The 17,702-nt window shown below is 35.1% G+C and overlaps 1 protein-coding gene across 2 annotated transcripts in view; it reads left to right on the top strand.

Annotated features, from left to right (window-relative positions):
- The window catches only part of LOC104593643 (uncharacterized), a 31,223-nt gene extending 26,914 nt beyond the window's left edge, over positions 1-4,309 (top strand). For both annotated transcript variants that reach the window (XM_010253604.3, XM_088891822.1), the window contains 2 exons: positions 2,475-3,165; positions 3,804-4,309. In XM_010253604.3, the coding sequence (XP_010251906.1) occupies positions 2,475-3,165; positions 3,804-3,874 (762 nt within the window). In that variant the 3' untranslated portion in view covers positions 3,875-4,309. The remainder of the gene's footprint in view (positions 1-2,474; positions 3,166-3,803) is intronic.
- The last annotated feature ends 13,393 nt before the right edge of the window (positions 4,310-17,702 follow it).

Below are 17,702 nucleotides of genomic sequence, written 5' to 3'. Positions count from 1 at the left end.
AATACACCTAGTCAAGTGGGACCAAGTGTGCCTCCCTAAGGAAGAAGGTGGGCTGGGAATAAGGAAGCTGAAGTGCTTTAATTCAGCCCTTCTCAGTAAGTGGATTTGGAGATTTTCTTCTGAAAGGAATGCTTGGTGGAGAAACCTTTTAGCTGCAAAATATGGGGTGGAGTGGGGTAATTGGAGATCTAGGGATCCCCCTCCAAACTGGGGCAGCTTCCTTTGGAAAGGCATCATGAAAAATCTCCGTCTTTTTGGAAGGTGTTTCATTCAAGGCAGGCAAAGGGGATAAAATTACATTCTGGAAGAACCCTTGGTGCTTGGAGGGCCCACTGGCTGATGCTTTTCCTCTTCTATTCCAGTGTGCTAACCAAGACTCTTCAGTGGCTGAGAGCTATAGCTTTTCTGGAGATTCTATTACTTGGACCCCCTTTTGGGAGGAATTTATTTGACTGGGAGCTGGAAGAGATTATGGAGCTGTTGGAGACTCTACCGAATCAGAAGATAGACTTAACTTTGGAAGACGAATGGTGCTGGAATTGGAATTCTGATGGTTGCTTTTCTGTCAAGACATTAGCTTCCAAGATGTGTAGCTCAGGTTCTACAGATTTCCCTGCCATTCAGATTTGGAATCCAATAAGCCCCTCTAAATCCAACTTTCTGGTGTGAACGATGGCCTTAGACAAATGTCTCACCCGATCTAATCTTGAGAGGCGTGGCATCCAAATTTTGGACTACTCTTGCGGACCGTGCAGTTCCCTCCCAGAAGGTTGTTGTAGGACTGAGAAGAAAACTTACCATAGGTCTCCCAAGACCAGATTCTTTCATCATCAAACTGCGGGTTGGGCTTGAAACCATGAATGTGACTTAGTAGCTCAGTTAGTGGACCAATTTCCCAATCATTGAGATTTCTTCTGAAAGTAGGGCCCCAAATTATCTCACCATTCACTGATTCAAAGCAGTCTTCAACCACATCTTTATCCTGCACGATAACAAAGAGAGAGAGGGAAACCTCTCATTCAAAGCAAGGTCCCCACACCATTTGTCAAGCTAGAACTTGATGTGATTACCCTTGCCAACCTTGCATCTAATCCCCTTCAAGAACTCAGGAAGAATAGAGACAATATTACTCCATGCGGCACATCCCCTTGGGAGCGGACCAGGACCTGAGTCCCATCCCAGATTTGTGAGCCCATCAACGATGATTCTTCTCCAGAGGCTGCTTCTCTCATTGCTGAATCTCCAACACCATTTGCCAAGAAGGGCCTTATTCTTATTGACAGTTAAATTTTAATATTTATATTTTATTATTTGTTAAGTGGAAAGGTCTCTATAACCTTTCATGCCACATCAACCAAGGGTGGTCAGTTGTCACCAACTAATATATTCTTATAATTTGCTCTGAGTTACTGCTTGATGACCTGGATCAGCCATTTGGACTGGGTTGACTTGGCTTCGGCTCGAGATGGATTAAACTGGATCTCTGGTGATTCGAATATCTATGCTCTTACACTCCAATTGAGGGGAAGTGTTGAGAGTAGTCTCTTGTTCTTATTTATATGATGTTCATTCTATGATTCAAAGAAATCTATGTAAAGAGGCATGGCTGGATGGTATATTAAATATTTCTCCTCAATCAGTAGAGTAGTTCTCCTTCCCTCTTCTTCTCGTCTTTCTTCTTTATCTCTTGTTTTCTGTTTCTTTTTTTTTTTGGATTTCCCAAGTCTTGGGTACTCAAGATTAGAGATTGAAGAGGATTTTCAGACAGTAGTGAGCTAGTTAAGAAAGGGGGGAAATGGCCCTTGGGCTCATTGGTACTGAGAGGCTAGACCTCTAGCTGTAGGAGGGAATACTTTGTTCCATTTGGTTAAGGATGCATAACTGACATTTTTGCTAGAGGTGGTTTGGATAGAAGTTAGTTGTATTTTGGAACTGTATTACCTGATTCACATCTTATTAGGTGCATGGGGAGGCTGTAGTGCAACAACCTTGGAGTATATTCTTTGTGATGGTTTCTTTTCATACCTTCATCTTTCTCATTTGTAATCATTAATAAATTCTATTAGCCTGCTTCTGAGTATGGCATTTCTGTTAACAATGTGAACTTCTAACCAGTTGAGCTAATGGGATTTTATTTCTTTCAGAATTTAGATTTGCATATCATTGTTTGTTAAGTTTCTTAATTATTTTAGTAGGTGGTCCTCACTTCATTTGGGAGCATACTTCATCCTGTGTATGCCTCAGGCTTTAGGAACTATTTTCTCTTAAGTCATACTTACTTTTAAAGCACTGGATATACTTATTATCAGTGGGTCAACTGGTTCAACTGCTAACTAGACTGGCATGTTCCCTTTTCTGGTTTGACCTCCAGGCTATTTCTTAAACTGTGCATTGGAGACCCTTTTCTACTTATTAATTTACATTTGATTATTGCTACGCTTATAATTTGACTTATTACACTTCATAAAATGCAGAATTTGTATGTGAGTTTGACAAACATGAATGGCTCAACAGTTAAGCCCCCTACTATTGTCAAGGCATCTGTCTTGCCAGCAATTGGGAAACTTCCACTGCCAAGGTTGAAGCAGCTGGCACAAACCATCACAGGTTCTCCTGCAAAAAATCTTGGCCTCAATAACACTGTATTTGGTAGGGTCAAGCAGGTTCGTCTTTCCTCTGTTTTGGAGCACTCCCTCAATGGTAGTGGTGGCAGCAACAGTGTGGCTTCATCACCCAGTCCCGCTCCTCTGCCTCGTGTCCACCATCACCACCATCATCATCACCATCACCATTATCCTCAGAATCACCACCAAAATGTCCATCTGGCTCCTGCACCTGCACCTGTACCTGCAACTGATAATAATCACTGGGCAAAGCCCCCATCTGGTTGCCAAAATAGGTCTATCATAAAGGCCAAAAGGCAGCCGCATTTGGTTCCAACTAATGCACCACTGGTTCCTCCACACCATTCTTCTTCATCACCAGTTTTTCATGTAGATCCACCTGCACCAGCCCTGCATCAGCTTCCAGGATCTGCTCCTTTACCAGCTGTGGTTTTTGCTCATGTTCATCCTCCGAGCAAGAGCATAGTAGATGTGGAACCACCTGATATAATGCCATCACCACCTGATATAATGCCATCTATTTCACCATTGCCACCTTCATGTAAGTCTTTTTCATGATCCCAACTTGTTGCCTTTTTTACATTTGAACTGGTAATATTGGCTGTGTTTGCTAGTTTGATCTTTCTAGTAGTGCCATTTATTTGGTTCCTGTATGCCACTTTGTGCACCTTCCACTTATATTTTATGCTTTGAGGTTGAGGTCTTTTTTGGTAGAAGTGCTTTGAGGTCCAGACTGTGTTTTTCATTTTCTTTCTTTTGATATCTTTCTTCTATTTATATGCAGTTTGTAATCAACTGATTAAAAAACTTGCTGCATAACAATTGTTTAACATGTTTTCTTTTGATCTAATTACTTGACCACAGAAACTAGTGAGGATGGTGCTTAGTTGTCTTGCAACAAATTTTAGGGTGCTAAAACATTTTTTACTTAATTTTAATGTCAATTGTCATGTCACGGTTTGGCTTGACCAAAGACACTAGTGAGCCGTATAACAGGCATCAATTTTGTTTGCAGCTTCTATTGCTTTAAAATGGTTGTATACTCGTATTCTCATCCTGTCAACACTATGAAGATTAAATACCTGTTTTTTTTTCCTTTTTTTTTTGTTTTTTCCCTAATGAATAAATCCCAAGACCTGCAATCGTTGCTTACAGTGCTCTATTTTTTTGTTTTTTCAGCTACTGCAGCTCTTCCTCCAGTTCAATCAGCAATTGCACTGGTTCTATCATTGGTGATGCATTTTCTATGACAGAGAATTGAGTTTTTCTTTTCTAGATAAAATCGTCTCCAGTTTCCAGAGGAGAAAAGGCTCGTCGATTTTGAGCAGTTCAAGTGAAAAACAAACTGGAGCTCCTCAAGTGGGAGCAGTGCGAAAAGTATTCCTCACATTTGAGTGGATATATTTTGTTTTTTGCATGTAAATATTGATTATAATTCAGTGGGAGGATGTGTTTTCAGGTCAAAGCCACAGAGATGGCAGGCCCTTGGTAACATGTCTCGATGCTGTTGCTGTGTATGACTTCAGAAATGTAAGGAAAAAAGAATGATCTTTTGCCAGGTCAAATAGGTCATACTATTGTATTTCATTTTCCTGATGAAACCATGTACCTGAGCCATCTGCATCTTCACACTGCCCTATTAGATAGTTGAAGATTGTTATATGCCACGTTGGTTATTCTGGTTCCGATCTCTTTCTTTCCTATCCTGTTTGTCAGAAAACTTCAAATTCTAGTTGTTGGCCTTCAGGTAATGGCATATGCACAAGATTGATAAACATGCTGAAGTGAGAACACCCATTTAGAAAGGAGAGTAAGAGACAGCCAATTGATACATGATTTATCATATATCCCAGCACCAGCAGTTCATTTGAAAATTCACTGGTTTTATTCTGGACCATAAGATGATACATCTCCAATGTGAATTGTTTTTGTTGTTTCCAGTTTCAAATACAAGTATACAAAACCAAACTAGCCGGTTTGAAAACATATTGGTTCTTAAAAAAAACATATAACATGTTTCTTGGTTGTGTATTCTTCAACATTTTCTTGAATTTTTGATTAAAGAGCACATTATTTTTTTTTTTCATCTAAGCATCAATTTCTACACTACAAAATTTGTTTTTTGTTCTAGAAACCACTATTTTGGCACGTCTTTAAAATAAAACCACTTTATTTGTCTTTTGAAAAAAGGTATTTGCGTTTTTTTTCTGTAGCAATTTCAAAGAAAAAAAATGAAAACAAAAGCATTCATGTTGTAAAACATCCCTCGGGCTTAGATGCTCAGTTTGGAAAGAGTACAAATACGTACAAAATATTTTGTACTCTAGATATTTGATTTGTACTCTTTCCAAACTAAGCCTTATAAACTGTTTATAATGCTTCAGGTTTTCTCTCGTTTCTAGATGAAAAGAGGGTTTACTGGCTACTTCAAGGACAATTCAAAGCCAATACATTAAAACTACTTATAGTGAGGCACCGAACCAGTTGGTAAATTCTCCGGCTAGATATGGTGGAGACCTGGGATCGAGTCCCGCCACTTGGGGTTGGGGTGTTTGGGAGAGGGTTACCCCTGCTGTGTGTATCCTATCTTATAAAAAAAAAAAGAAAGAGTTCAGGAATTGATATTTTTTGATATACAATTTGTGTTTCGAGAGTTTCCAACTTTCCATACCACGTCTTATCCACATCCTTTCGTTTTTGTTTTTACTTTTTGATTTAATAAATTGACAAAAAAATGTCATATTAGCTATTAATAATCAAAATATTTAAAAACACCTAGCTCTATTTAATTAGAGTTTCGTTGACCCTGAAAATCGACATGTATTTACACACCAATATGTTGCAATATTTTAAATCTTGTGAAACTGTTACATTTGCTATTCAACACCAAAAACCTGGTTGCACAAACTATTGGGTTTCAACTTCCGAGTTAAATCTTTTGTAGTAGATTATAGATAAGGATGGTCCCGATTGGCTACAAGACCTTTGAGTGAGGAATGTGCAGGGATGCAAATGGTATGTATGTTTGACCTTTGAATTTGAATTTTAATTTCAAGTCTGATGATTTTTTTTTTGAATTCTTCTAGCTTGATGATTCAAATTTGAATTAATAGGACTATATGTAAGTAAATATTAATCATATATATGACAGTTGGATTTTACTTTTATATACTCATGGCAAGCATCAGCTTTTTATAGTATAGATATAACATGAATTTATTTCCTCAATTAGTTTGTTTGTATTTCACTAGGGGGGGGGGGGGGGGGGGGGGGGGTTGCATGGAATGTTAACTCACAGTTTGTCAACATGAGGCTAAACTGAGGGGCGGCTTAGTTGGTACTTAGCTGGGTTGTGGTGTGATATTCAAATGGTCCCAAAGGGGGATTCAGGCATATCATCAAAATGTAAAAGAAAAAAAATTCATCAGGTTGTCATGCTGATGACCCAGTAGGGAAAACTCCTTGAACCTTTGGTGTTTTTTAGTAAATGCTTTAATCTCCTTGTATTTTGATTATAAGAACCTCCCTTTGTATTTGAAATTTGAAATAAGTATACAAATGTATTCCTTCTAATGGAGACATTGAAATTGTGATCATGCCCTTATAATGAATGTACCCAATAAACACTGTTTACTATTCAAGCGGAGGAGGTTTAAATTTGTGAACAACCCTATTCAGTTCTAGGTCAAAGAAAAAGAAGAAAAAGAAGGGTTTGGCCAGTTGAGGAAAATCAACCATCACTAGTCAACCCACTTGTATTTATATCAAATAAACTCAGTTACAAGAAAGACAATTTTGTCCCTTATAAGTGATGGGACACACAACTTAAACTTGAATAAAACAGACTTTTTACTCTCAAATAGATAAACCTATAAGACCAAAATACCTCTGTCCTGTGAACTTTAACAAAATTCACCCCAAGGTTCAAAAGTATCAACATGACTTTTACTAAATATGGAGGGTGAACACGGTACATATTTCTTTTGACTCTTGATATTATAATTTTCAATTTTTCAGAGTTATTAATTACATGATTATAAGTATTTAAAGCCATTGATTTAACTCTAAATATGCAATTTATAGGTGACCTAACAATCTATATATACATATAATAGAAAGAGGAAAGAGGGTAGGTGAGGGTCCTCTCACCACATAGTTCACACATACTTACTCCTCTTCTTTCTCACACATTTGCATGTTTATATTTATATTCGATCATTAAAAACCTCATGGGTCTTTATTGTCTCTCATAAAATCCATATTTACTTCTAATATCTCTCTCTCTCTCTCTCCCCCACACACACACACACCCCTTAATAGTCAATATTTTTAACATCTCCCCTCTCCATTAAATCCTTATTTTCCTTTTAAATATCTCTTAATCCCTTTTGGCGCTCTCTCTCTCTCACACACACCTCAATAGTCAATGTTTTTAACATCTACCCTCCCTATTAAATCCTTATTTTCCTCTTAAATATCTCTTAATCCCTTCTCTCATTCTCTCTCTCTCTCTCTCTCTCTAATAAAGTAGGGTGTAAATTAGATGGATTGGGTTAGGTTAAGGGTCAACATAAATTAATGTCTAAAAACCCATATTTGCCTACCAGTACATGGGGCGAACCAATCTAAACAAATCTTTGACCATTTCCTTGGACTTTTAGGTTTTTTCACTCTATTTATAACAATTTATTTTAAAGTAGGTTTGTTTAATGGATTATTTTGGTTCAATAATAAAATGTAGTAAGAAAAAAAACTTAATGTGAGTTTTTGGTTATTTTCATCAGTTCAATTTTGAAATTGTTTTTTTAACTTGGTTATTAATCTCATACTAGGTACATTTTTTTTTTTTTTGCTTTATAGGAGTACATAATGGGAGGTAACCCATTGCCCCAACCTAGGTCTCTATTACAATTAACTAGATAAGGTATCAACTAAGCCACCATCACTCGGTTTATGTGCTTCTCATAATATATAAGCTATATAAAAAGGAAAGTTTAAAGCTCAATAACTAAAAAAGGAAAATAATTTTTTTCTATTATTCTACACATAAAAAAATAGAAATACAGCATCCCGTGCATCACACGAGTCACTACTAATTAATACGTATCATATAATTGTTGCTATATTTTGAACATTGGTTCAACCCCAACTTAGCCTCTTTTGTTCAGACGATGAAGTGAACAATGAAACCCACTTAAATAGAGTAAATTACCTTTTGGGGGTAATTTTGGAAAACCTTCATCTCAATAAAGCTTTTTTATGGGTAAAAATGAGATTTTAAAAAAGCCAAAGCATTATGTCAGCGTTTTTTGTTAGGACAATTAGGTTGTATTTGGTTTGAAAGAAAAAGATAGGAAAAGGACCTTTCTAACACATCCTTTGTGGTTTACATTAGAAATTTGAAATATAAAGGGAGGTTTTTACAAAAATCAAAGTGTAGGGAGTTTATGTAAACTTTCAAAGTAAATAAAGAACGTGAGAACACCACCGAACACCATTTAAGTGTATGATAAGTGTCCCATCATATGTCCATTCTCATATGTCATTATATAAAGTCATATAAATAATGTTTTTTTTTCTTGAGAATACTTGAGAAATTCTAGATGCCTCTATCTCTCTCTACATCACAACTAGGGGTGTTCAAATTCTGTTGATAAATTGAAAACCAAACCAAATTAAACCAAATAAGCTAATTTGGGTATCAGTTGATTTTTATTTTCTAAAAAAATGGTTTTTGATTTCGATTTGATTTGACTGAGATTTTCAATAGAATAGAATCTAAAACCGAATTAATGGTTGTATTTAATTAAGTATATTAAATATATAATTATATTCAATACTTTATACTCATTAATTAATAATTATTATCTTTTCCAATGGACAATAGTCAATTCACAATTCTTCATTGTGCTTTGCCCTTTAATTAATAATAGTTAATTAAATAGCCTAAAGACTCTAAACAACTATAGTATTAAAATCTAGACTAATGATTAATTATTCATTAATCATTTATAAAGAATAAGTGTAATTACTTTAATAATTAGTCATTCAACTATTCTTTAAATGACTGTATTGTATTAATTAAAAGCTAATTGTTCATTAATTATTAAACCAAATAAAACTGAATTCGATCAATTGATTAGGTCTTCGGACTAAAGATTAATAACTAATAGTCAAACCGAATAGTTGATTAGGTCTTTGATTCTAACCAAATCGAACCGAAATGACCGATTATACATCCCTAATCACAACATCACAACAACCCCAATTTTGTTTTATCATTCACTTTACTGTGGAGCCCATATTTACAATCTCAATTGCTTAGATCTGGACGGCCAAAAAATGCCCATGAGATTTTAGCCCAAACTCACTTGGACTGCCTCCTTCAAAAAAATTAAATTCCCCCAAAGCATTGTTTTAAACTCCCCCATTCATTCAATTAAAGAGATCACGAGCATTTAAATCAAGTACAGTCACATTCAACTAAAGAGATCACGAGCATTCAAATCAAGTACAGTCACATTTGCGGGTAAAGGAGTTTGGAATTGGAATGACCCAACTGTTTCGTTGGGTGGAATAAGAATTTAATTCTCATTCCCGGTGAAAAAACACCCACCCCATTTTGACCTCACCTTGGGAATGGGGATCTCATTTTCTAGCAAGAGAAAAAAAAAAAAAAAAAACAACTTAAAAACCCTTCAAATCCTATTTCCCTTTACTTGATGCCAACCCTCCTTGTGAGTCATGCATATCTTATTGAATCCGATTTTGATTGCCATCTAAACCAAACAAACAGCGAAATATGAGATTCCATTCCAATTCTGTATACAAGCCAAGGAGACCCTTGTATTTCTGTAATGGATTGTTGGGCCCTAAACTTGTCTCATGAAGCATATACCCAAGATCAACTTGCATCTATGCACAGTTAGACCTGTTAATGGGCTGGGCTGGGTGGGGTTCGGGCCCGGCTTTGCATGTGTGTCAATAGAATACACTCAGGCCTAGTCCGGCTCGACCATCGGGTCTAAGTTTCCGAGCCTGACCCTCATATAAAGCTCGAAGCCCGGGGTAGAATTTTTTCTTTTTTTATATTCAATAAAAAAGTATTTTATTTATATTAAAACCTTCAAAATAAAAATCATAAGCATCTCACTATTACTTGGAAAAAAGAGAAGAAGAATAAAGAAAATATATATATATATATTTTTATTATTTAATATATAGTATCACCAGTCCAAAAAAAATTGGGCCCGATGCTTTAGGCCCAAGTCTGAGCCCGCAAGCCTAAAATTTTGACCAAACCCAAGTCTATGCATAATTGGATTGGATGGTAGAATATAGTTCTACGGTAACTCCACTATGTTCGGTTTAATAAAAAATAAGAGAAATAGAAAGTTGAAGGAAAAGTTCTTCAAGAATTTCACAAAAATCATTGCAACTTTCCATCAAATTTCTATTTCTTTTTGATAGAAACACAACCGAAAAACTTGAAAGAAATGGTGTAAAGGCCACTTGATACATTCTAAGCAAGCTTATAAAAGTTGCTTTTGACGACGTTATATTCGTGACGTTTAGGAAAAATGTCACTTGAAGTTATGTATTTGTGACGTTAATGTCACGAAACAATCGCCAAATGTTCAGTTTTCCTAAGTTTATTTTTATTTATGTTGACATCTATGCGAAACGTCAAAAAATAGCACTTCCCGCCACCATGGGCTTTTGCCGCCAAATTGCGTGAAGTGCTTTTAATGACATTTATCTATAATCTCTTTCTTCTTCTCTTTCCTCCTTTTCTCTCCTTCTTCTTCTTCTTCCTCCCGATTTCACTCTCGTCTGTTCGTACCTACCATCGGTCTTCAACTCTCCCCCTTCTCCGATCAGTCTTCAACCTGGGTGCTCTGCTCAGCCTTCATGCCGCAAGCTTCTTTACCGGCGTAAGAACCGGTGTTGCAGATCTGTACCTCCTTCACCCAGGTTCGTACCAGACGACAATGAATCAGAGCTGCACCTCTTCTCACCGGCATTTCCACTATCTCAGAGCACAGAGGAATCAACGACGGAGGACGAGATAATCACAGCCGTGACGAAGACGCCGATTATCAAAAGAAACCCATGAGAAATCACCATTATCGTCGTCATGAATTAGAGATCAAGTTCTTTTTCTTCCCTTCTTTCCTGTAACGCCTCCACTGATTCACGCACAGTTCAGTGGACATAAATAGACATATTAGAAAGGATTACCCTAGTCTATAAATAGGTAGCTTTGTACATTTACTTTTACGGAGACGTGGGCATGAAAATTTCGAGCCCTGAGCCATTTGAGCGTGGTTTCCAGGAATGGCCGATGAAGTAGCTAGAGCGGCTATCAAAGCTTGTACACTCGCAGTCGCACTGTTTTGTTTATTAGTTTGAATAATGGCCGATGAAACCACGCTGTGTCATTTACAGAGAATCATTGATAGTTACATCTGAAGTACAAATAGCTAGCCTACCCTCGTCCCATTGCCTAATCTTCTCTCTCGAGCTGTGCCATTCTTTTCGTTCCTTGAGAGTGTCATGAGGTTGCCGGTTGGTGAATCTCTCTCCTCTTTCCGAAGGCCGGAGACAGAGTTATAAAGGTTGCCTGACCACAAAAATCTTCTTGCAGAATTCTATGGGGTGGTAGCTGACGGGAGCTCACTGTAAAAGTAAATCCAATCTCTTGGTTGACTGCGGCCTAAGCTAGGCTGCTGGCTATATAGCCGTAGGCCATAGCCTGCCGCCTCGATGCTTCCCCCAGTGCAAGTTTAACGGCTACGAGACATCTTGCAAATTAAATTGCAATGCTGCAGGGGTCTGAGACCCTGCTTCCAGGTTCCAATATAATCTTCAGCGACTCGCACAACCGATTGAAGCTTGTTCCGTCATCGGTGACGAAGAGGCTCAACCGGATGCAAGACTGGAAGTTGAGCCTGGTAAAGGGCGGAATCACCTTGAGCTTGGAAGGGACCAATGCACCAGCTTCATTCATCTTGTGGTTGTCATGAGCCATCCGTTGAGTATCGATCTTAGCGAAGTCATCTAAAGAGTCATACGACGAGGGTGTTCGCTCCAGTGGTTTTTTGCTTTTCCTTGCATTGGAGAGAGATGTTCGCTCCAGTGAACTGTGCATAAATCAATGGAGGAGTTACAGGAGAGATGCAGGGAGGCAGTGACAAGATGCAGGGTAGCAGGGAAAGTGTAAAACGTTTAAATTACTTCCAAACATGACGACTGTGAATGGGGCCAACAACCGGTTCCCGTTTTACACTCTCATCAAACCGGTTCTTATTTTACATTCAGTGTAAATTTGTTTTTATACCTCAAACAAACACAGCCTCAGCAATTTATTATTGTGTCAATTGAACTTTTTACATTCCTACAAATTAGTTTTAACATTGTTAAACTATGTTATATTTTATTACTAATTATCAATTAATTAGGTAGGTAGGGATGCCACCAAAATTCTTTTTTTATTGTGAAAATTTTAGCAAATTCATTACTGTTGCTAAGTAACTTTTACATTTCTTTATAATTTTATATTTTATTAATAATTATAAATTAATTACTTAGGCAGGGATGTCAATGAAATTGTCTCAACCCTAACCCTAATTAACTAGAAGTATCCTACACCTAGGGGTGTAAATGGATTGTACCAATCCGAGATCTGATCCTATTCTATCAAATTTGGATATTTCAATCAGATTGGATAATAGGATCCGATCATAAATCAGATCATTATTTATTTATTTATATAAGTATATAATATATATATTATTTATTTATTTATAAATGCATTATTTATATTGCATTTTTTAAATATTTTATATTATTTATTTTTTTTATAAAATACATGTATATATATGATCAAAATATTTGAATAGATACTTGTGTTTTTTGTGTTTCTTTATTTAAATTGTTATATTTTATTTGACTTTTAATAATTTATTTATTTTTTTTAAATCAGATCAGATTGGATCATATCCGAATATTCAATGATCTCATCGGATTCGAATTCAAATCTATGTATATTTATTTTTTGGCCTACCTCATAAAAAAATTGTTGGCTTACCCCGTCAACTATTGTTTTTAACATTCTTCCTATGTAAAAAGCATGAGTCTTACTAAAAAAAGTTATGTAAGCATGATAAATCATTAGGCTTATGTGTCATGCATCTAAAAGGTCTTTGTAGGCAAGCTTGTATTACTATTATTATTATTATTATTATTATTATTATTATTATTATTATTATTATTATTAAACTTTAAAACTTTTATCAATTTGCTATGAAATGGGATTAGTTATAAATTTAATATATAGCTAATTTGAAAATAATTATATTTGAAAAAATATTTATATTAATGAATATTTTAAATGATTAAATATTTATATTGGCTTGGAAAATTCTTTCAAGAACTTTCCCTGGACTTTCTATTTCTCTTGTTTACAACCAAACCAAACATAGTGTTAAATTAAAGAAGAGTCTTATATCAAGCCTTTCAAGGTGGTGCGTAACATTTAGGCTGTTTTTGGTTTGAAAGAAAAGGTAGGGAAAGGTAGGGAAACATGTCCCTTCCCTTCCCTACCTTTTCTTTCAAACCAAACACAGTATTAGGTTATTTATAAGTATTTTATTTCTTGGTCAAGAAAAAATATTTTCATATTAAGTTTAAAATTAATAATACATGAGAAGTGAGAGCCACAGAGATTATAAAATGTTTATCTTTCCTCTATCTAGAGCTGTCAATGGATCAGGTTTGGTTCAGGATAGGGTGGATCCTGAATCTTTTATTAATCAGTTTTATGAAATACACCCACAATTAAACCAATTATTAATCGGGATAATTGGTTCTGGCCCAAGGCTTGACATTCATAACAATTTGGATAATAACAACTTGGAACTTGATATTTGATAATATGACCTTAAAAAATGATAGTAAATAGTATTATATGTTGTTATTTATTAAAGCAAGTTTTTAACCGAAATTATCTTCTATGAAATTTGTTGTTACTGGGTTGGGTCTTAATTGGTTCAGAGAGAAGTAAAACCAATCCCAAACCAATTATTAATCAGGACACAAACCACAAAACCAATTAATTGATGGACCTGACCTGTTGGCATCTCTACCTCTATCAGGGTTTTGGCAATGAGTTTAAGTGTGAAAGAAGAAAAATGCAAATCTCAACCCAGATGAAGAAGAAGAAGACAAAAACGTAATACAGATTTTACTTGAGGAAGAAAACAAGTGGCTGAAATAAATTAAAAGATGCAAAGTAAAGTTTCATTAAAACAAACAAAGCTTATTGGAAATTTACAAAAGTAATACATTTTAGAAAGGGTGTGTGTAAGGATATATAATTGATACTGATGATGCCAAGAAGAAGACATTCTTAATTTAGAATTGATCCATGATTCATGAATTTAGAGATTCCCCCCATCAAGTGGGTGTATATAATTGACCAGGTGATCATTCATTCTTGTAGTTCAAGTCACTGGCTAGCTTAATTTAGAGAAGATTCCAGATTAATCCATTAGCCCATCTTTCTCTAATAGATATCAAGGATTGTTCTACTGCAGAATGCATTTGTTTTTCTCTGCACATGCTATATTGAATGACCAGATAGATGGGATTTGATTTGTTTGTTGTGTAGATCATTTCTTTCTTTCTTTACTTTTCGGGATAAGCTTTTTTTATAACTCATTTTGATGTTAATTTAGGGGCCACTTGATAATGGTTTAAGTAAATGGCCTCTTTCTTTGTTTTTAATGGATAAAATTATGAATAAAAACATATTAGAAGATATTGTTATCAACCCAATTTCAGCTTCAGCCATAAAAAAAATTAGGCTACATTCGGCATTCCTTATTTTAAGGACTTGTCTTCTTTTTGTAGTTAAAATGTCCCCATTAACAATAGATTTTTAACAGCAAAAAAGAGACAAGTCCTTAAAATAAGGAATGCCAAATGCAGCCTTAATGTAGTTTCCTTGGCTCAGTTGGAAAAGATTACAAATACAAATGTATAGAGTTAAAACCTTATATATTATATTTATAAACTTGTATTTGTACTGTACTTATGCATTTATATTCTTCCCTAACCTTGTATCTGCACTGCATACTCTTTCCAAACTTAGCCGTATAGATTTTAAACACTAGGAAGTTATTTATAACCAAGGGGTATATATTCGACAACACGACTGGTTTTTGTTTTTGAAAACAAAAATAATTGCCACATTAGCAAAAATGAAGGGGGTATTTATTTTTATTGATGTGCAGGTTTTTTTTTTTAAAAAAAACAAAACCAATCATGTTGTCGAACACACCCTAAGGCTTTATTTGGTTTGAAGGAAAAAGTAGGGAAATGAAGGGAATGGTAAGAAAACCTTTACAAACCTTGTATAGGTTTCTCTACCTTTTCCTTCAAACCAAACATAGACTAAATGTTTGGACCTGGAATATGTGAAGCAGAGTTGTTAATGGGTTGGGTCTGGTTACAGATAGGGTGAACTAAATCAATTCTACAAATAGACCCAAAATTGAACCAATTAATGAGAATAATCAGGTTTGACCCAATTAGACCAAATTGTACTTAACACCTATCTATAGTTACATATGAAAATATCAACTTTGAAATTCATTTTCTGATAACATGACAAAAGACAAAAAAAAAAGTAAACTATTTATATGTTGATAAAACAAGTACTTTTTATGATATTTTGTTCTTAGTCATAAAATATAACAAAAAAAAAAACAGGAAACCTTGTATATATATATTATTACTTATAATTGGTTTTTGATCAGTTCGGTTCATGTACACGATTCTCCTCTAAAACGAATCTATATGCATGGACAAAAAGGTAGCATCAACAATAACAGCTATCATCAGTCCTGTCTCCATCCTAAGAAATCAAAATCAATATTCTTCTTTTGCACTCTCTTTATTGTTTGTCTGTTTTCTTAGAGGCTCGAATAAAGCATTATTCTGGAAATTTTAACTTTTTCCTTGCATATAGTCTTAATAAACAAAAATTTATTAAAGTAAAAAACAGAAATTACAAGAAAGATGACTAGTAATCACCCGAGAGAAGAGAGGTAACTGTGGATGATGGCACTCGGGATCTGCTATTCATGAATTGCTCCCACATCTTTACCCACAAACACCACCACCGTGTATTGGGAATATCTTCCTAATAATGGTAAGGGAGATATTCTCAATATGCAGCTGTAATGTCTCATGGGTAGAGATGTGGGAACAGCTCGTGGATAGCATATCCGAGCCTGGATGATGAGCCTGCCCTGGGCTGATCTCTTAGTGGTGCAGGATGAGCCTCAAACCATGGTCTTAGGAGGGATTTATTATGTTCAAACATAAAGGCGCCCCACAAGTCTATGTAAACAACAATTCGGTGGATTCAAAATCGATACATATTGTATGATGCACACTTATACGTTACGAAATTTTGAACCTTGCTCAAGTCAAGTCTTTCAGCTAAAAATAAAGTTGGTTATTTGGGAGAATACAATTTTAGTGCAACCTTGGCCACTTTGGCTGGTTCAAGCTCTTTTGCTGGATGCATGAATCCCTCTAAAAAAATTTCTTCTGCTAAGGGGTTGCTCCTATATATTCATTGAAAGAGCATTTCCTCCTTTATAAAGGGAGAGAAATACTCAAACCCCTTCATCTCAGCTTAGTTATCTTAAACTACACTCTATAATATGGATGATGTGGCTTTGTTATTCACCATCAAAAGGAGCATTTTTCTTCTTCCCTTTTAAAAAGGAGAGAGTGAACTCACACCCCTTCATCTCAGCTAAAGGTGTAAAGTGGGCCGTGCCGCCCTGCCTAGTAAAAATTTTGGGGGTCGGCCCGGCACGGCCCAGGCCCGGGGCCATAGGGCAGGCCTTGGGCTTGGGTCGAACCTAGCTAGACTGATTTTTTGACTTTTTTTTTTGTTTTTTTGAAAATTTTGATTTCTTTTCTAAGTAAAAGTGTAAAACTAAAATATTTAACTTTCCTTTGAGCTTTGGCCTTTGGGAACTTTTTGAAAAATTAAGAAATGAGAAATCTAACACATAAATGAAAAAAAAAAACTTAACCAAATAAGAATCAAGAATGATGGAATAACAAATTAGAAGAAAAATAGGAATTTTATCTCATTTAAATTTGAATGATACAAATTACAAAGCATACAATGGTTAGATACTTCATACTTGGATGAATGAAATATGAAAATGGAATAACTTAATAAAATATAAAAAATACAACGTAGTTATAAATTAAAAATAGAAAATTACATTAATAGAAAATAAATGAAATAAAATTAAAACAAAATTTATAATAATTGAAAAAAATAAAAAGAAAATTTATAAAACTTCTCTAATATTTTTAAAATTCATTTTCCACTATTTCAATAATTCATTTAAATTGTGGGTTATTTTTTCTTCCTTCTCATGTGTGAGAAAGTGTCTGCTCAAATGACCAGTACCACCCTTGCTACAATAGCTAAAGTCTTTTCTACATTTTTAGCAAACTTCTCTTTTTCCCCTTCCCCTCAACATCCTCTATTTTAAATATTTTCTAAATTGGGCTATTAAACTTGGGGAATTGGTTTTGGGAAGAATATGGCTCTTTTTTTTAAATTCTAAAAAATAAAATTAATTTAATTAGACTTATCCCGATTGTCGATTCAAAATCCTAACTTAATTTCAACGGTTAAAGCCTTTTAATGTCCAAGCCTCCCAAATTGCTAACTTGAGATGCTTGAGCTGGTTGAATAAGGCGTCAAACCTTTTTCTTGTTGAAACTTCAATAAAATTAAGACTTGAGAATTGGAGAATCAAACAATCAGCCAATCAGACTATCAGAGTTCACTCAGATTGCAGAGAATGTATAAGAGAGGAAGAGATTAAGAGAATTGTTGAATGTTGAATTGGTGTGGTGGAAGATAGAGCTATTTATAGGAATTGAAAATAATTCAATTGCCCAAAATACCCTAAAATTTAACTATTTTTTAGTTGTTGGAAGGGGTATTTTGGTTATTGTAAAATTATTTATAAC

The sequence above is a fragment of the Nelumbo nucifera genome, chromosome 7 (assembly GCF_055504915.1).
Source record: "Nelumbo nucifera cultivar China Antique chromosome 7, China Antique-T2T, whole genome shotgun sequence".
NCBI lineage: Eukaryota > Viridiplantae > Streptophyta > Magnoliopsida > Proteales > Nelumbonaceae > Nelumbo > Nelumbo nucifera.
The sequence above is the reverse complement of the archived record's forward strand: the minus strand, read 5'-3'. Positions and strand labels throughout refer to the sequence as shown.